The sequence below is a fragment of the Haemaphysalis longicornis genome, unplaced genomic scaffold (assembly GCF_048455015.1).
Source record: "Haemaphysalis longicornis isolate Haplotype H1 unplaced genomic scaffold, Haemaphysalis longicornis Haplotype H1 scaffold_1, whole genome shotgun sequence".
Taxonomy (NCBI): domain Eukaryota; kingdom Metazoa; phylum Arthropoda; class Arachnida; order Ixodida; family Ixodidae; genus Haemaphysalis; species Haemaphysalis longicornis.
The window spans coordinates 416,086,709-416,107,610 of NW_027526203.1; the positions used below are offsets into that span (position 1 = coordinate 416,086,709).

General features: G+C 47.3%; 1 protein-coding gene across 1 annotated transcript in view; it reads left to right on the plus strand.

Annotated features, from left to right (window-relative positions):
- Positions 1–2,933: 2,933 nt before the first annotated feature.
- The window catches only part of Ac76e (adenylate cyclase type 2 Ac76E), a 597,242-nt gene continuing 579,273 nt past the window's right edge, over positions 2,934–20,902 (plus strand). Inside the window, exon 1 of the mRNA XM_077687138.1 lies at positions 2,934–3,062. Coding sequence (XP_077543264.1) covers positions 3,036–3,062 — 27 coding nt within the window. The 5' untranslated portion in view covers positions 2,934–3,035. The remainder of the gene's footprint in view (positions 3,063–20,902) is intronic.

Genomic DNA, 20,902 nt, shown 5'->3' on the forward strand with positions numbered 1-20,902 from the left:
TCGAGCCCCGCGCCTGCGTCACGAAGCTCATGGTCGGAATCAGGCCCGTCAAGGGTGGCCACTGCCCACTGTGTCTTCTGCACAAAATGCCTCCACGCCGGCCGTGAGTGCGTTCAGCACAGCCAACATCAACTCTCGCCTTTCATAGCGAGTGGAGACTTATGACATGGACGCAGTCACGGGGAAGCGGGCCCTCCGAGGCCACATCCATTCGGGTCACTCAGCATTTGCTTTGGTTTCGTTGCGTGGGTGTTGGCTTTGAACTTTGGCAGTGTGGATTTTGGACGACGACAATGGTCTAAAGACGATGATGGATGTGTGTGTGGGTGGGGGGAGGATGGGCGCTCAGCTTTCTCGTGAGGGATTCGCTTGCTGTCGTCTGAGTTTGGACTTCGACTCGCAGGCAGTTTGGCCTTTGATCGTTGACACTTTGACTTTGATTGCAGTGGCTTGGACTTTGGCACTTCGTCATTTGATATCGCACGCAAGAACGCTTCGCGTTTCAACCACCGTCGTCGTTGACCCGCCGCGGTGGCTCAGTGGCTAAGGCGTTGCGCTGCTGAGCACGAGGTCGCGGGTTCGATTCCCGGCCGCGGCGGCCGCTTTTCTGATGGAGGTGAAAAGCAAAAACGCCCGTGTGTACGAGATTTCGGCGCACGATAAAGATCCCCAGGTGGTCAAAATTGATCCGGAGCCCTCCACTACGGCGCGCCTCATCGCCTGCGTTGCGTCGGCGCGTTAAACCCCACAATCAATCAATCACCGTCGTCGTTCGACGGAATGGTTTCTGATTGTTTACCGTTCCACTCAGCGTGGCATCTGTGGAATTAGTAAGACACGCTTTCGGGATTAATAAAGATGGAAATACGCAAGATATAGGGGCCACATTTGCCCGACCTAGGTTTATGGGCCTGAGCTTGTTAAGATCCGTTAGAATGTGTTTCTGGTAGTTTCTGGTCGTATTGTCTTCTTTACCGTGGAAACAGCGCGCAGATCCGCTGGTGGGCTGTTTTTTTCTTGCGTGCCTGATCTACTCTCCATTGTTGGCAGGTACTAGACAATTCTGCGACTTAAATGTCGATGTTCAAAGACTCCTCTGGCATGCAATCTGTAAACCGGACGGGTCACCATGTGGCTTTGGTTTGTTGATACCGTTGAAGAAGAGCTAAAAGTAACGGCGTTGTTAGCACATGCATCGCGGCCGGAGTTGCCAAATAGCCGAAGGAACAATGAACGGTCTTGTTCCTCGCTGCAAGTTATTGTCCTTTCCGCTGAGAATTGCGTGGTTAATTCATGGCGCCTCCTAGCTTTCTCATTTATTTCTGTGTTAAGGGTCCAGTAACGCCTGCTCATGTACTTTTCTGGTGTCTTAACGAAGGTACGTGATCACATTTCATACGGCACAAACCTTATGGCTTCGAAATAAACTATTTGACCGCTTATATACTACGTATATACTATGTAAAAGGATCATACCATGTTCGAAGGCGATGTGACATCATACTCAGGCATAATGGTTCGAGTCAAAAAAGCTGAGACGGCGCCATTCTTACCGAAATAGATGTAGCGGATGAGCTGCATTTCAAACATTTGCCAATCGCTCTGTGTACCACGTGTCATATGTAAAAAGGGAACAAGAAGGTGGAGGAGACTAGATTACCTTGGTTTGGTTTCTGCACACTCCGAAATTAAGCCACACTGAGCTAAAAACATAATGCAATTGCCTGTAGAATTTTATGCGACTTGAAAGTCGGAATTTTTTTATTCCCGCACTCTGAAAGGGACGCTGAAGACAACCAACAAGTTGGTTTCAAACGAAAGCCTGGCCGTCACATAGCCATTTTAGCGTTGATTCCGTACCCGAAGATACCTTAATTGCCGAGAAATCGCTAATCAAACGCTAATCAAACGTGACGTAAACAGCGCCTACAGCCGCTGTACAATTGATCGCCGCTGAGTTAGTGATGTAAACTTTTATAAAATTTGAGGGGCGAAAAAAAAACAGGTTTATTTTGTGTTTTTGTCTTTCAAAAAAATATGAAAAATTGAAGAAAGACGTTTCCGCACAGATTTGTAGAAACCTGACATATTTATTACGGTTGAAGCCTTACATGTCTCATCAAACGTGAGAAGTAACTGTAGTTGCTAGCGACTACACAACGGAACCCAAATGATGGCCGCTGCAAAGAGAAAATAAATAAGTAAAAATATATATATATAGAAACACATTTGGCTTCGAATGGGATTTTAACTCGAGTCGCCAGAGCAGCAGACAAGTGCGGTAACTGCAGCGCTAACCCGGTACCGTACCAGAGAAGAACGCGTATACCGTGATGCGTGCCGAGTGACAAGTGAATGTGACGGCACCACAAACACAATCGCTGGCTTTCGCCTTCAAATCGCTTAAGAGAATCAAGTTAGGAAGGAATTTTCCCGTTAACTCTGAAAAGAATATAATTGTTACGCGCTGCATCGCAAAAGTCCCAGCAGAGTTTCTGCTCTCAAAATCTGCGCACAATTTCACGTCAAGGCATTGATTTTAGAAAGCGCTTCCATCCCTGCAGGTTAGTCACGTAACAAAAAATTCCCCGGAGAAGCTCTATTTGTTTTTTTTTTTCAATTTTATGTTGGTTGAAAAAAAAAAACCAAGAAGCTTGTTTTTTTAAGGTTTTTTCGAGCGCTCGCATCTCTATCTGAGTGCTTCTTTGAATTTTACGCTGACTCGTCATGGTTGCCTATTTCAATGCAGAACGGCGCAGGGCGTTCGCCAATTCATTTTTGCGCGTATGTGCTGCGTTGAGTAGCCAATTTTAGGTTTAGGGGGCGTTTTGCTGCTACGGAGCCGGTACGCACGCCACCGGTTGCCCTCGCGCTATGAAACTCGTCACAGCCAACGGGCGCGCTCCTTTTCAAACATGCCACATTGGTGCACATCATCTGGACCTTCGCTCAGAGGTCACCCCGCTCCTATTTGACATCAATCCTCCTGCCATCTTGAGACGAGGAGTCATGGTCCCTCCAGTCAAGCGATAACGATGCCATGTCACCCGCTCCCCACAAAGGTAAAGAGGGGTGGCACGGACGCCGAACTTCGGACGCTCCTTTTTCGCTCGATGGGCTTTCGCATTACAATTGGTCGCCATCCCGCCTTGCGAAAGTGGGTGTCCTGCAAAGCTGTTGTAAACCACTACAAATGGTGATGGAGGAGGGTATGAAATGTTTCTCGTCGTCTCGGCGGGCTTGTCGCTTGCGATAGGCTTGTGTCACTAGATAAGGGTACAGAGCATCGGCACTTTTTTCTCCTATTGTTCCGTGCCGCCGCCCTGATCAGTGGTCAGTTCACATTACGTGACATTTGTTTACACTGCGGCGGTTTATGGGCGCCGCTATTTTGTTGTTTATACGTTTTGGTCGATTAACTCTGGTAGGCTTAGGTTGTCCTCCCTGCCCTGCGGCTGCGCGTGACTGACGTCGTTCCGAATGCGAATCAAAAATAACGCGTGCCTTTGGTGGCAAATGCTGGGTCCTGCCTAGCCTGACGAATGCGCTCGGCGTCTTGGGCAACAACTGCTCTATTTAGTGACACTAGTCCTGCCTAGCCTTGAAAGATAGTCTGCAAACATAATCTTTAGCAGGAACACACTGTGAGGGGGTCCCATTGTTCACAGGTGCCTTATCATCCATAATGCGGTTTCGATGCTTGTTTTGTGGTTTCCTTAAATGAATTCTGAGCTCTAGGCCGTATGCCTGATTAGCCTGACGCATGTGCTCTGCATCTTAGGCCTTGACGCCTTGGCGTTGTTGCACACGGAGATGAGACCGTTGGGGGGTAGAGGTATACAGCTTTGCTGTAAAAACCGCCGTTTTCATTTTTTGCATCACTGTCGATTGACACGCCTGCCTTGCCAAACTGCCTCGCAGGGTTCCTACATCCGGGAAACTTGCACGCACAATGCCGGAACAAAATTCCGAGACGTCTTTTTTTTTTTTACGCGTGCAGCTGTGAAACGTAGCTGCGAGCAGTTGGGTTGTTCTCGAGTTGCAATAAACCCAACGATGGTGAAAATACGTCGAGGAGAAATTTGGCCGCAGCGGCGCGCGTGCCAGCTTTCGCTTGAAGCCGATGCTTTGATAGATGGCGGCGCTTTACGCACGCGCAGCCGTCGAAAATTCATGTAGTCTTGGTTCCCTGATACCCGTTTCTGGCAGGCAAACGAGAACTTGGTGATTGAGAAATTTTTGAAGCGAGATACGCAAAAATCAGACAAAGAAAATAAGCACGGAAACTATTGAATTTCCGCGGCTTATACCTTTTTCGGTGAGGCAAACAAGAGCTTGATGATAGAGAAACGTACAAAACAAAATACACATGGATAAAACGAACAACATGGATTCGAGATTGTTTGCTATACATACGAAAGTAGACGTCGTGACACCCACACTGATAGAAACGATTCTAGATCCCCGTGACGCACCTCGCACCGTCGCCCGTGGAGCGTGTATGCTGATATTCGGCTGCAAGAAGCCATCACGGTTTAGAGTTCAGTGCGCTCAGCCTGGCTTACTAAATGCAAAGCCGACGAAATTCATCCGCACTGTTGGTGTGCACAGCGCCACGACAGTGTCGTTGAATAAACGAACTCGGCAATAAATGAGTGCTGGCCTTGTATACGAACAGGCGCCAACGATCGACTTTTCTTGGCGTCACATTCAGGGCGTTGTTGACGCAGTGAATTACCATGCGATTTCGCTTATAACTATTTCGTTCGCTGGGATGAAAGCTGGGGACCATGAGATTATTTCCCTTGCTCTCTTGTTGACCCTACGCACGCACCTCACGCTTCTGCTACATATGACCGACAGAAGTCTCAACGATAGTCATACCGTGCCGGATAAGGGAGTTGCAGTTACGGGGTTTCAGGGATTTCAAAACCATTCGGCTCTTTCTATGCCCCATATATGGATGGCATGGGAATTGCATTCCGGGAAAATACTGATGGGGCTGTTGCCTGGAGGTCCAGTTTTCAGCGTGCACGGCGCCGCTAGAGGTCTACGACTTTTGTCTGAAAAAATAATACTGAGCGCGTAAAGGAACGACGGAAAGTAAATTTTTGTCATTGAAGAGAGGAGCATTTCTAGTAATTGCGTGAACGTTGTATGGAGGGGTCTTTGTGATGACCATGTACACCAAACAGCGAGGGATTGGCAAATAAAGGGGGCAGCAGTGGCCATTTATTGAACACGAGTGTTCACGATATGGACTTTTTCGTTTGCGCTTATTTCTTTTGCAGTTATTTCGTTTGCGTCATCCCTCGGTACGTTTCACTTACTCTATCGACTCGAGTATGGGTCGAACAATATAAATTTCGTCGAGAATACAAAAAATTCAGGGAAGCTTGCACTCACGCTCAAGACTTGAAGTGCGAAACTCATGATGGTGGTGGTGATGTTGCTGCTGCTGATGATTAATATTATTTGCATAGTTGCGGTGCTAGTAATCATAATCACATGCATCGATGAGGTGGTCGTCGTCTTCGCGGCGAGTGGGGGATGCAAAGTGATCCTCAGCATTGTAGCCTTCCACCAGCTCTTCGTCATCGACTCGAGGCAGCGGTGGCGGTGTCTGCAAGTGGTCTCGGGAAGGAGGGGCACACTCGGAGCCACGTCTCCAATTACCGCATAATGGCTTCTGGAGAGTGCGGCGGCCGTGGTTGGTGACCTCTCCCAAGCAGGGTGTCTCCTCAGCTTTAGCATTAGCACTTGAGTTTTTTTTTTGTTTTTTTTTTGCTTTTGTTTTTGCAAAAGCCACTGCGCGAGCCGTGGACTCGACGGTCGGCGCGCGCGCACGCGCTCACGAGCACTCGCCATTTTCTGGCTTCTCGGGGTTTTTGCCAGTTTTTTTCCTAAAGCCACTGCGCGTGTCGAGGACGCTCTGCGTTCGCCATGAGGCACGCGCTCCCCAGCGCTCCGCATTTTCTCGGTATTTTTTCCAGCAACGGCGAACTTGCGGCTTGTACAACCTCCGCTGTTACGAAAAATTCTAAATAAGCCTTGAAACGTATAATTGAGAGAGGTGAAGGATGCATGATGCGTTCAGGCAGGCAGGACGGTATTTTCGTATAGAACTGTACCGTAGAACCTGTTTATAACGCAGGTAGCATGGACAGCTAACGAACCCATCCTATTTGTTGTTGTTGAAAGGATTCAATGCAATATCTTGAAAGAGAGCCTCGTCGGAGGAACAATCATGCGAATTTTAACGCGAACTTCTATAAAATATGTTCACACCAGCGCTAAAAAAACAGACAAGGACACAAGAAGTGGACGAGACAAGCTTTGTTTTCTCACAGCTGCTTTATATCGTTGAACTCATGCAGCGTTCGTCGGTCGGCCCCAACGAAAAACAGAAAGCAGAAGCAACCAGAGCGAACGCCCCCCCCCCCCCCCCCTTCCAACCCCACCTCCGGAAAAAAAACAGTCCAGTAGCGTATAAACGCAGAAACCACTCAGCTGGCAACATAAAAAAAAAACAGGAAACAGAGAGGGGAACCCCTGGTAAACACTGCATTCATGGTATATGACGCGTGCTGGACAAGAACTGGGAGCCTTTATCGGCGAGTGAAATAGAAGTTTGGCTAATGCAGTCTTCCCTCACCTTTTAATGCGCAACGCTCCAATAAATATCTCTAAAACTGGTTTGCATCGTTAGATAGAACAGCGGTATCATCGAACACGGTGCTACGGGCTCATGCGCTGCCGTGTTCTGCGAGGCGAGAATAAGACGTCCCCGTAAGTGAACGCCTATTGTCATTGAGCCGGATATTAACACAACGCCCGCTTTGTCCCACATAGCTCTTGGCGCAAGACAATGGGAGCTGATAGACGATGCCTGCCTCACAAGGCACAAACTACAATGCGGGCCGCGTGCCACGGCCATTATGCCGACCATATGCCCTCAACCCAGTATAGCGCACATATGAGGCGCTTTTTTTTAGAAATGAGCCAGATCCAGAAACCGAAACGAAGTCGGATAAAACTGTAGCGACAAGAAAAACTCGGGAACTTTCCCTAAAAAACAGGTGGCAAAAAAATAGTTGAGATAGTGCCCTGAAAACGTGTACGCAGATCGCAGTTCGTATCGAAAATGAGCCAGATCCGGCTGTTTCACGGATCGAAATGAGCGCACATATTTGTCCAATGGGGGTTTGCTTTTGGCTTCACTGTTTAGATTATTTCGTTGGTGTTATCGGAATTTTTTCTTTTTTTGCATTTCGGAACTGAATTATTATGATTTGAGCCGGCAATTAGGAGATCGGCGAAGGATCTGTCCCTAGATGTCAACGACGAAGTGAACGAAGAAGGGAACGAAATGAAACTGAGAGATGTCATACAATGATTTCATTGCACCTCACCCGTCCCTACGAAATAACTATGGCTATATTATTTTTTTCACTCCCATATTTACCATTTTAGTGCTTAATTAAGTAGCCGGCGCTTACAAGCCCTGGCAAATCTCCCCTCTTCCCCCCCCCCCCCCCCCCCCCCATCTCTGAGAGTACGTTCATTAAGGTGAAGAAGAAGACATGAGCGGCCTTCTTGTGAAGCGTTTTGGAAATTCATGGCAAAACAATGAAGAGCTTGCTTACTTCATGAGTGCCTTCAGGCGTGCCCAAGAAAATTATCCTAAGGAAGAATTCGAAAAAAAACCTGTTAATGCTGCCAATATCTCACCTTCTCTCCGTGGGTAGTTCTCCTGTTCTTGAAGCCCTGTTGCATATTTTTAATGCCTTTTCCACCAAAATTCAATCACACCCTGCTTGAAACTGAATTTAAATGTAATTTTCATAAAAATGTTGCATCAACTTCAGTGTTTGAATTCAATATGAGTCAATTTCAAACTTATCACCCCAATATTTCCCAAGTTCCCGGCATAATTTTTAATTACTTGTGGCCATAAACTTTCCCTAGCTGACAGGCAGAATATACCATGCAATAGCTTTGACGCCGTTGCATTTAGGTCCGGTAACAAACTTCCACTTGTTTCTCAAATTCGCGTTAGGTGGATCTGGCTCATTTCGAAAACAAAAAGCGCTTCATATATTCACGAGCTCGGGGGTAGCATAAAAAAATTACGCCGACGTCGTAGCGCTGTACCACGTTACTCCCCCTAAACCCCTCTAACGCATGAATACCGCGTGATTCAAGCAAACTAAACCAATTCTGAGTCAGCGCTGCTAGCGTATACAGGTAGGGGTAGCCAGGGTGAAGGAGGAGAAAACGACGAAATGGGAAGAGGAAGATGACGATGGTAATGATAGGACAGAATTGCACCATTAGACACGTTTCTGCGCGTCTGTGCTGACTGTATACTGCGACGGATTCCGAAGCGTCTATCTCAGCAGCAGCCGCGAAACGTGGTGGTCCGCTGAAGTACAACGGTGCTTTTTCGCTGAATGGGCACTTAAGGCTTTCGTCTTAAAAGAAATTTGTAACGTTTGCTTACGTACGGAGTTCGTTTAGAGTGGCGATATCAGATGGATGTACTGCCTGCAAATGAGATAAGTCATTACTTGGCGTTCGTGAAGATGAATAGTGCAGATTGTGTGTGCAAGATCATATTTTTGCGCTGGTTCGTTGTTTGTTGGTGATAGGAGTCGTGGTTTCAGTTAGCGACCATTGTTATGTGTGAGGAGGGCTTTATAAAGGCAACCACGTAGAGTTGTATTGTTGCCCCGGACCTTGCTGCTTGGCTTTTTGGTCGCGTTCGAAGTTTCGTGGGAAAAAAATGGGGTCCGGGGCCCTAGAATCCTCATGTGAAGCTGCTGCCGAAGGCAAAGTCCACAGGTTAGGCCTGTCTTGAGACGGATTGAGAATTTCGTTGCTGTTACCTTGTCGCGCGAAGGGTGATAGTCGGATTGGGAAGCCCCGTAGTTAGCAAAATCGGCACAACACCCAGTCGCTCAAGACCCCGGGGACGTGTACGATAACTATGTAGCATAATTTTCCACCCTTTGTGCGGGTCATTTCTGAAGAAGGTGAATTTTAACCCCGTCCCTTAGACGTCGCCTGGAGGCTGAAGTTAATCTGTAACCCCCCACTAAGCACGCTCCATAGCAGTACTGTGGCTTCGATGCGCTATTACCGTTTTGAACTTCAGTTTTCTTCCCGATTCGTTGGACTCGATACTAATTGCATTTTAGTAAAATTTGGTCGTAGCACTCGCAGCCGAGTGCGGTAGGCGACCGGTTGTCAGTACACTCGGGGCTTTCATTTATCCGCGATGATTCGGTGCGTTAGACGGCCATCAACTTGTCATGTTGCTCCCGAAGTTCGCGCCCTTCGAGCCGGGTGCCGCGAGGCTCCAAGGACAGCACCCGCGAAGTGGGTGCAGGCCGCGGCTCGGCGATAGCGGGCCTCGGTTGTGAGGGAGCGTGCCCGGTCGCACTTGTCCGCGCCACTCCGAGATGGCGCCACGTGAAGAGTCGGGCGCGGGTTCCGACCGTTTGGCTCAACCCCCACCACTGGCGGACGCCGCTGGATGCCACTTGATGAACTTCCTCCGGCGGTGAGCAACCTGCGGCGTTCCTCCGGCGCCGGATACAGAGGGCCCGCTTCCGTCCTTCCGCTCCTCTTCCATGCCGCTGACAACGCGCCGCGTATAGCCGCCGGCCTTCTCCCGCCAGAGCGCCCCGCCGACGAAACTCTCCCGGAAAGCAGGTGGGAATCCGCTTGGCACCTTGACACTTGGCTGTCAGCGACAGGCTGTTAAGGAGGGCCGAGATTGAGTGCGAGCAATGAGCCGCCTCAGTTTTCCCTCGGCCGACTGAGTCGCGTTATTGGCGCCTTGCGCGCATGCCGCACTCCTTGCGAAAAAATGTGGCTTCTACGAAATACAATATTTTCGTAACAGCCACATGCGGGGAAGTTTCACAGCCTTTGAGAAAGTTTGCAGCTGCTGATGACGATTGTCTCCTTGTTCTTTTTCTATAAATTGACGTAGAGCAGAAAGAGATGAGATAAAAAAAAGAGTAAAACTATGTAGTGTATATTGTTAGCTGTACTTTTGTAACAGCTTCAGGACAATGTTATACAGCAATAAATAGAAAAAATGTAAGAGGTACTTCAAATGCCAATATCAACTGAAAGTTACTTGTAATATCAGGAACTCTTCGGCGTCAGCGGAGACTACAAGTGAAATGGAGCTGATAGCAGAAGCCATGCTTCAGTGCAAATAGTTTTGCAAAACTGGCATGCTTCTTATCTGACACGACATTCCAGCCATATCTCCGACGTAAATCATATGAACAAACTTTAACCCCAAAATCCAAAACAAAAGTTTGAAAAGGGAGGAGCGTTGTAAAATTTATGATTGCACGCGATGTACAGATAGAAGACGAACTTCGTTTCTTCCCTCAAACTGCCGCGCTCGGAGCGCGCGCTTGTGGATCTTTGCGAAAAACAAGGGTTCTGCTCGAGACTGCCTTGGTCGTATTTTAGGCACAGGTGGGAGGCGGAGGTTATTGCGCGGAGCATAGTGTTTAGTGGAAGAGGAGGAGGTGTCCAGCTGAAGGAGCTTGGCGCGCAGGATTACGGGCTCACGGGGCTTTGGCTCCAACCGACCGTGTCGAAGTGAAGCGGGCTTTAGGTTAACGGCAACTCGCTTCACAAATGGCCGCTGGGACGGATTTTAAAAGTTTGCACGTTCCTGGTGTGCTCCGGGGCGCGGAATGCATACAATGGTTTAAACTTCGCTCACACACGCGTTGGTGGCTTTTGTAGCTTGTACAGACAGCCCTTGTCGGAATTAAAGCAGCTCCCATTATCCGGTTATGTTCTCTGTCTATTAAGGGGTAAAAAGCGGCACGTACTGAGAGGCGGGCTATGAAAATGAATGCGTATTTCTTGAATTATGCTCTCAGGTGTATGCGCAAATTTTCCTCGCGGCAGCAGTACAAACATAGCTCTTGGGTAAAGTATTTTTAAAGCTATCCTAATCGTAATGAGTGTCCTACTTTACATGGAGTGAAATGTGTAACTACTGGTGGATGAACTGAAACTTCAACAAAATGAAGTTCATGCGAACAAACAAAAAGTCAATTTGAGTGAAACTTCTCTGAACTGAAACTTGCGGACAACGCCGATTTTTAAAATATCGAAGTGAACTTGACACATTTAAATGAATTCAGGAGCATTCATTTAGTCGTTGCGTGCATAATCTCACAGATTTTCGGCGTTTAACAGATTCGAAAAATGGCGCGAAATTTTCTGAGAAAGGCTAACCGCACAAGTCCAGGCTCTGACGTACATCCTCTGTCATAATACAGGCAGCGGGAAGGGTCAACATTGCACGCTTTAACTACAGTTATCGCAGTAGTGCTTGTCTGTCGTGGAAACCAGAGCCAACGCGTTGTTTGCTTTCGCTAGAAGTTTGCGCCAAATTCAATATGTTAGCCACTTCGGAAGTGGTTAAGATCCGCTACAAGAGAGACCAAAGGCGGCAAAAAAATGACAGTGCTTGTCATCCCAAATTATTTTCTTTTGCGGAAAAACAAGTCCCCTCCATTTAAGCGAACCAAAAATATGCTGTCGTTTCGCCAAAACAAAAAGGTAATCGAACTTAAATGCAATGTGAAAGAAGTTCGCGCAACATTGGGTCAGCGGGAAATTTGAGAACGGTTCGCTTATCTCTAATGTTAATTTTAGAATGATCAATTCAGGTCAACATTTACAGTATGGACGATGCATTGCATAGTCAAGACATGAACGGCTGTACTTCATGCATAAACAGGAATAAGGAGGACCCCATGAAGTGCGTGTCACGTTCAAAGTAGCGCGTGAGCCAACTGATCGCACCCTTAATTTTACTTGTTTTCTTAAGGAATGCGACATTCCTGGCTACATGAGGATTATTCATGCGCCGAAAAAAAAAGACAGATTTCAATTTCAGGTTGTTCACGAATACCTCGAAATTGTGCACATTGCAAGGTTGGTATTACTTCTATCGTTAACCTAAAAGGACGTGGCATTTTTTCCCCTTATAATTACCAACAGTGGCGAGTTTTCAGACCCCGGCTGCAGCGCAGCAGGCTAAGGCCATTTGTTCCCTTAAATTTGTCCCTTCTGTGCCATATGTTCGATTCAGTGACAACGGCCGTGAAGTAAACGCCCGTCCTGCTTGTGGAACACGCTATAGTTCCGGCTTCAGCTGAAGGTTTGAACAATGTAAAATAATAAGTGATGCTAACAGACCTGCCAATGTTGTGAATTGTTTGCAACAGCGTTTCGGAGCAGAAAAAAATAAAGAAAATAGCACTGAACCCCCCAAAATTAAGACCAGCCGCCTTTAAAAATTATACAGCAATTTTGTGTTTCAAAGTGAAGCGAAGGCTGAATAATGATGCTGCCGAAAATGTTCTGTCAATAACGTTGGCGGTATTTTTACCACCCCTAAAATACCTCAAAATTTCGAAAACAAATTTCTAGTTACTTCTTCTCATCGAAGTGACAAATTTTATTACGAGATACCCGGTATACATTTCAATATTCGCCCAGGCTTATCATTTAAAACTGCTGGTTTTTCTAGTGCGTTCACTGATTTTCACACTTCAAAGGATGACAGAGCACCCACTGACAGAATCAGGGCGAAAAAAAAATCATGGCAGGGTTATCAGAAACTCTGAAAGTGGAAACGTTTAACTGCAAGTGGAAAAAAAATTACTTACATGATTAGGAAGTTCGGTCACCCTGTGCACTCAAGTTTTATGAACCTTTTCATCGCCTTAAGAATGTGCTGTTTAATGCAAAGCTTGCCGCTGCAGTATGGGCAGGCTGCGCTTTTTCTGGTTCCTAATGCCTTCGATCTATAGCGCAGAAAAACATTTACGAATTTTAGTCTCCACACGCTAGTTGATAACCCCAGGAAGGGGTCGAAGGCAGGCGGCGGGAACAATAGACTCCGCTTCGGGAAACCGTCAGCCGCAGCTTTCCTTCATTCGGGGATTTTTCCGACGATGACTCTGGACTTAATGTTGCTTCCAGCATCCACGGCTGCTCAACCAACCCGGACCATTTTCTTGCAGCTTCTCTCGTGGCCCGCCGTTTTTGTACGCCTGTTCGGGTTAAGGTTCCTAACATTTTGCGATAGATGCCCGGCGACCACCTTAGATTTTGCGTGGGACCCTTCTTAATGGAACCACGACCATTGCCTGGTCTTTTTTTTTTTTTTTTGCCTGTGGCGATAACGTTTCTCCTTGGGCAGAAGGGAGAGACGATTACCGAACTATTTTTTTTTCTTCGGCGTTTTCAAGCGTGCGTCGCTTTCTTTAAAAAAAGCTAAAATTGATTGCTTAAGTGTTCGAGACGTAAATGTCGAAGTGCTGGGGTTGCACAAGGGTTAAGCAGCAAACCTTACCGCGGCAAGCTGTGGTTTATACCCATACCTTGCAATAACAAGGGCGTGCAGCAGGTGCGGGAAGGTTCTATCGTTTTTCTTTTAGAAAAAAAAAAAAAAAAGGCAAGTGCTTTTTTTTTTTTCGCTGAAGTTTTTAGAATGGGGAGATTCGGTGAGTGCCCCGTCGTAGATCTATCAGTGCACATTCTACCCCCGCACTTTGTTCGCAGGCAAAAAAAAACAACAACAAACAATCAAGCAAAACCTGCAGATATCCGTAGAAATCTCCAAGTAAGGCGGTGTCTGGCCTCCAGGAACAGCACTTAACGGTGGTGATAACGGTATTGAATGGGATTTCGATCGAGTTCTGTTTTGACGATTTCCATTTCATACTCGGTATTTGGTCGAGTTTGTAGCTGTTGCCGAAAATAACCTAATCAGAGCTCGGGGCCAACGACAAAGTAAGGAAAAAAAAGTCGCATTTTACAGCCGTCGCATTCCACAGGGGCAATTTCCGGTACAATCCTTCTCCGCTTGGGATTACAACTTCCCAAGCGTTGTAGTCCCACACAAGGGCCGAGCGCCAGGCCGGGGAGTCGCTTGTACCTATTTTACCGATACGTTCCCGGCACCACCAAGGCACACGAATGCACATAGTGATTTCCACAGCCACGGTGGACGCTCAACTCAGTAACCGCCTGTGGCAGGACATGCCGCCAGCATCTTTCACCCCCGGCATTGCGGTGTTGTAGTAGGCCGGGGGGCCCCGCCAGATCGACAAGGGTCAGGGGCCCCTCGCAAAGGTAAAGGCCGCTTTCCAGGCGTGAATCCCCCTTTAGAAGGGTCCGCACGTTACCAGGGACGCCTGTGCCCATTAAAGTAACCGGTGGGTGCCCGGCGTTACGCGGATTCGAACGCGGTATTTCTTGCATACGAGACGAGTGCTGTACCTCTGAGTCATCTCTGCAGTGTGAATGAATATAATGCTAATGAATAAGAAAGAGCTTTGCTGCCCATTTTTAGTACAGTAAATTGAAAGCAGCAAGAAACAGCCATTTAAAACATATGAGTTCTGTTTTTTTTTTTTTCACCAACCTTTTACACCTCTACTACAATATGAAAGTTTCCGTTAGGCTGCTTCCGCACTATGCACTAAACGACTGCGATAAGAGTGGGGAAGTTAGGCCCATGACGAGCACCAAGATTTGACTCTGCGCTGGTGATATCGCGCAATGCAAGAATGGCGTTTTGCATTGGGTGATGTCACAGCGCCGGGGCGGTATTTCCGTGTTTTGTCCCTTTTGCGTCCCTTTCAAAAGTGTCCCTTTTGAGCGAGCCCTGATTGGCTAAAAGCGAACACCCGGATGTGACGCCTTAGAAGCACGGCGGAGCTATGAGCCGTGGCTACTCGGAGCAGACGATTTGGAGCAGACGATTTCTCGTCGCCTTATTGTTGGTTCGCTCGCGGAACAAAAAACACATAAAATATACTCTGATACGGTTTCACTTCTTTAAAGTGCGTTTGCAAGAACAGTTACGGTATTTGAATCAAAGGCCCATTGCTTAACCGGAAGTACGTCACGATGAAAGGGACGCAAAAGGGACGTTTTCAAAGGGGACAGTTACGAGAATACCGCCCCAGATCACACTTCTCTCTGGTGTCATCTGTCGGGCTTCGTCATTCGCCGCATTTTCCCTTGGACGCTGCCAGGACCACCCCCTGTGCGACTGAGGTGGTCCTGTGTAGGCGGAGTGGGGCAGTGGGGACAGAGTGGGACAGGGGTGTCTGGCATGCTCGGAAATAAATGGAGCCAGACCCTAGGACATTCTTTGGACTGTGAGGACAGAAATTACTTTCGAATCTACGAATAACGTCGTTTGGTATTTTCAGCCTCGCACATAAATAGACACAGTTTTCAAATTTCGACCTCAATGCTTTTAGCGTCTCTATTTCACCTAACAAAAGAAATATTGGTCAAATCTACGCACTGAGACAAGTCGTGAGCGGTGGCTTTAAGGGTTATTTTTTATGCTTTTTACAAATACGCAGCTCAGCATATTTTTCCTAGTGATGCGTTCACTGACTAAGCGCCGAGAAATTAGGATAGCCAAAGGAGACTGAAAAGACAGAGCAGATGGTGGAACAACTCATGTGTGAGAAATAAAACTAAGTAAAAGGAACCCCCCCCCCCACACACACACACAAGAAAAAAAAAAACACACACCAGAAAACCTTGCGAAGAGCCCTCGGTTCCCTGGTATGCCGCTTATTGCTGCATGCCTAAATCACTGCTTTCATCAGCTGCCTCAACTCATCTGTGTTTTCCGTTCAGTATAACCAGAAACGTGGTATGGGCTTCGTGCGCTGTCATGGTGACACCACTGAGGATGATGATGATGGTGATGATAGCTAAATAATTTCCCATGGCAATGCATCTAGCATACGTAAGTAATTTAACCACTGCAGTTAATCCTTACGAAACTAAGCCTCACGTTTTCGTTTCGGTTATGCGTTCAAACGAACTGTAGCACTGGTCGTGTAACTATGGCTCTGAAAGCCTTTGGCGGCCGTCACAACTATACACAAACCATGTACAGAGTTACCGTAAATGCTTCCCACGCGTCTGCTCGGCGTCGCCTTCGGACAATGAAGCATTTTTGTTCTCCGGAAACAGACGACGTCGGGTAGCATCGCCTGTAGAGGAGCGTACAAATACTGGCGCTGAAGCAGACCGCTTATTGGGCGAATACGATAAGAAACGGCGAACAGTTCTCCATGGGAGAAAATTGAGTTCCTTAATAACAGCTAGCGGCACGCAATCCGGCGTGTGCATAACGTGCAAGAGCCAGTTGTAAACGTTACGGCCACCGTTGCCGCGCGTTATGAAAACGTGTATTATTGTTTACTTGGCTGTACGATGGCCTTTGCCGTAGCCATCGCCACTGTTTAGTCGCTTGGGCTGCGCAAGAGAAAAAGAAAAGGAAGAAAGAACACTCGCGAGGTGAGGAGAGAGAGAAGAGGGGAGCATGGGAGAAGGCTCGTTTGCCCAATGGAGATAGGCCCCATGGGAGAGCTTGAGGGCGGGGGCGCAGCATTGCTTTGTTTATTTTTTATAGGCCCGGCAAAAACGGCGATGTGGCCCACCAATTAGGGGAGGGAAGACGAAGGCCTTTCTTGCAGTGCTACCAGCTTCCGCAGACTACTGGCTCCCGGTATATGGATGTAACTCTTTTATGTCGTGCGTCTGTACTGCAGAGCAGCAGAGCTTGCAGGCACGATGCCCCTAAAGATCAAATGAACTGTGAATGGTCCGTGACGGGGGAACTCTTTGCCTGCTGTTTGTTGTTTTTGCGTTTAATCTCGATCGAACTCGAACGTGCACATAATTACGCTTAGGATGCGGATTAAAGGGCGCCAACATTGGGTGGGTCGAACGTAGTGGTTTGAAATTTTTCTCTGGTTTCAAACTCGGGGTGCTTGTAACTGTTGGAAACGGTGATGGCTTACTACGTTTCGTTGGTTGAGTTGCATATGCCAGCGGAAACATTTTTAGTTGCAAGAAAAATTCGAAAGGTTCCCTGGAACCCACCGAAAAATAATCGCGAACTACAAGTTGGTAGAAGACCAAATATTTGCCGCTGCTTCAATAAAACTATCGATGCGAGTCTCCGGCTGGGCTCGCGTCCTGCTCCTCTATGGCGTAGTCTTTAACGTCCTTGTGTGGTCGTTTTGGCGCATTTTTGTTACTTTTTTGGGTGCTATTTCTACGTGTAATAAAAAAAGGTGTATCAGCAGAAGCGCAAAAACACACGAATTTTCGCGAAAAATTCTCAGTTATGACGGAACCGGAATGCTACATTTCTTGTGGACAAAAAAAAAAAAAAAAGAAAAAGAAAAAAGAACAGGCACGTAAAGGTGCTTTTGTTGCATATATGAATTTTTTATAGCAATCGTGTACGAAGCAGAGTGCAGACACACAAATGTGCGGATCCTACAGGAAAGCTTCCTTTTAACGCGAGAGCATGAGTTAACTCGGTAGGTAGAAAATTCGGCATTGTCATGGCTAACAGACGGCACAAAAACTGACTGACGAATTGCACACAAAATGGCGCATGGGTAAAGGATAAAAGCTATGAAATACTTGGATTGACGCTAAGCAACTCAGAAAAGTGCTTGTGTAAACAAATAAAAGTAATCGAGTTCAGTGGAGAAGAGAGTAAATTTAGTACGGGGTGGGAGCTGAACCTGTCGCTTTCTTACCTACAAGCGTTACTCCTATATACCTTTCTTCTGTGTTTCAAGGTGAAAGGCTATAAAGATTTCAAGGGTAGATGTGAAAACGAACAGCGAAATGTTTTTTGTGACTTCAATAAAAGTGATTGCAAGGCAATGGCACGGTAGTTAGAGATGAGGCTTCTGTCAACTTTCATAAAGAGCGAGATGAGTATAAGCTACGAAGATTCCTTGTTTGAAAGTTTAAGTTTGCGAAGATATTGTAGCACTTCTAAAATGAGATACAAGTTTGATGGAAGAACATCGGTAAATACCAGGGCCGCGGCGTACATCTTTTAAATTCACTATAAGGCATTTAACTTTGTGTGCCGAGACACGTGTCTCGTTTAGCCATGTTAAAAGAAAAAAAGTTGTAAGGTAAACGGCAGGGAGCATAAATCATATCAGGAGTGATGAGTGGGTCTGGAAGCTAAAAAAAATTGTAAAACATTCGCTATATCGCCGGCACTGTCGTATACGTTGTTGCCGGAATGTAGCACTCGAATATAATCTCTAGGGATGAGGTCTTGTTTCATTTCAGAATAAACTGATTATCTTTCATTGTTTCTTCGTGTCGGTGCCTGTGCTTGAGCAATAGCTTTTCGTGGCATTTTTTCTTATTTGTTCTTGAAATGGCTTGCCGAGCGTGTTACGGTTCTATCGCATGCGGAGTCAAAGATTAAAACGTTTCTTATATTTTCGTTCTGTAGCGAGTTTAAGAGACGTATAGTCGTCTAGGGATTGCGCGGGGTGGCGAGCATTTTTTTGCTTGTTGAAATTGGGCATGATGCTGGAATAGCGTACTGCGCCCGCCTCCTGGAAGCGCTCCGCACGTCCTCGCATTAGAAGAGAATAAAAAAAGCGGGTCTTGAGAACATCTCGAGGGAGCACGGCACGTGGTGTTCACTACCGTCGCGGCCGCGGGCTCCTTCGTCTGTACCTACGCGGTACCGTTTGCTCCCCCCATTCCGAACCTTTCTTCCTCGACAGGTACAGAACCGGCACTTCTCTCGCGGCGCAGAGCGTTAAAATATCGTGTTGATAGGCTCCGCTCCGAAGCTACACATACTTAAAAATACCAGAGCACTATTATTTAAGGGGAAAATGTGCCAAATTGATCTAGGAGAACATTGTATCCATAAAAAATTGCGCTACTTAGCAGAAAATTCTTATAATTACTGGATCTCGCACCCAGGCCGTTAGCGTCCACACCAGGACTCTGCCTTTAGCAACGTAAGCCCAACAGCGAACTGCTTTTGGCAGTTGCTCAAGAGAACATCGGGAGCGGGCAAGACGAGTAGGTGGCGCTAGGTGTATATAGGCAGTGCCAGTTGTGAACATATCGATAAACGAAATGTTACGTCCGTCCCGCCGTACTGTGACATTAGCTACCTGAACGCGGTCAGTTGCCGGTGCAAGGATCAGCACCGGCATCGCCTCCGCAACATCGTCGGACTGTGAGCCGTACAGCAGCTAACAGTAACAGGGGACCATTCGCCACCACGCCCATGCATACCAGAGACCGTTGACCGCCACCGCTTCAGCGACCCGAAACGCTACAGCTGCCGCTATTCCACAATTAAGGCACCCCACAGCGTGGCTTGCTTCGGCGTGTACAACGTCGCTTGCCCCTTCTTTCGTTAACAGGGGTACCCCAGCCACGGAGAAGTCCCATCATTGGGAAGCTTGCGTTAAGTTTCTCCAGTCTGCCTGTCGACGTAATTCGCCCAAAAGACGAAGAAACGGAAGCGAAGAAAAAGACGCAAACACGATGTAGCAGTTAAAAAGTCTTTCATAAGTATGTCTTTCAAAGTCTTTCAAAAGTCTTTCATAAGTCTTTCATAAGTAATGCGTTCACCTCCAAAGCACATAAGCAGAACTAAGCTCCCTGAGGAATTTCTGAGCCCAGACTACGACGTATGCCTGGCTCGAAGGCAACGGATCCTCGTCGTCGTCATCACAACTCCCTCCCTTCTAACAAGGCCGAGGCCGTCTGCTCAATAACGTGAGGCTGCAACTGTACGGTGAGTGGGGTGAATATCTTTATTGTTACTTCAAACGAGAAACAAAAGAGTGATATGAAGCACAATCTTGCTTCTGGCCGGAGACGGTAACTGTTGAGCAGAGTAGAGCAGAATAACAAGCTTGGCGGGGTCATGTCCCACCATCTTTATTCATGTGAGGAGCGGATTGAGAATGGACGTGCGCGGGCTTGCGTCTTTGTGCATTAACCTGCTGTCAGATTCCGCGTTCTTGCCATTTGCGTTGAAGGAGAGCGAACTCCGAATTCTTTCTTCTTTTTTTTTTTTTCTGGCAAGAAAAGTGGGGTGACGCTTCCAGTCCTCCTTCCCCGTGTTCGGGAGGGGTTGGGCGACGTTCCGCTGCGTTCCGCTGCCTCTTACGAGTTGCGGGGCCGTGATCGCACTCACAATTCCGCTGTCTCACGTTAATGAGGCCATCCCGCGTTATGGTGATGACGATGCCTAATGGCGTCTGTACGGGCCAATTCCCCTTTGAATCTAGTAATACATTACCTTCTGTGCTAATAGCGCAACCTTTCGCCTGGAACTCTAACAAAGCAGGCCGATTTGGTTTTATTTTACTGTTCTGTGTGCTTGTGCTCATGGCGTCTGCTTGGAGAGCTAAAACGTGCATCTGGTGTCACTGGAGTACGCAAAGAAGCGCCGCCCCTATATGATATCGGCCGAAATTGTCGGGTCCAGGGGAAGGACAAGTAGGCGTAGCCAATAACTAGGCCTATAGTCGAATAAAGAATGGCAATAATTAGTTTAGGCAATGCGCTTATCTGAAGTGGCTTCACCCTTTGATTTCAACACGACAATCAGCTGTTTCACTATGCACACGCCGTAAAACAACTATTAAGCAAACAACCGCAGGTTTACGTTGAACGTGCAATTGCATCCAGATTTTTTTAACTGTGCCGTACTTCGTTTTAGGGTTATGTTTCTTTAATCATCCCTTGTGGTCCGTCTTTTCTTTCTTTGGTAAGCCCGCTCTTTTCTGTTTCCTTTGTGAGGTCGTCGCTCTCCTTCCTTGAAACTAAATTCTGCGTACGGCCCCGTTTTCGGTGGGGCTATTGATTGGATACTGGTTATGGCATTCCAACTGCCTAAGAGACGTTAGACGATGCAGAATGTATAATCAGGTAAATCGAGCCAGTATCAACCCGTGGCTGCTCCGAGCAGACGATCGCATCTGCACTTGGACATTAAAGTTGG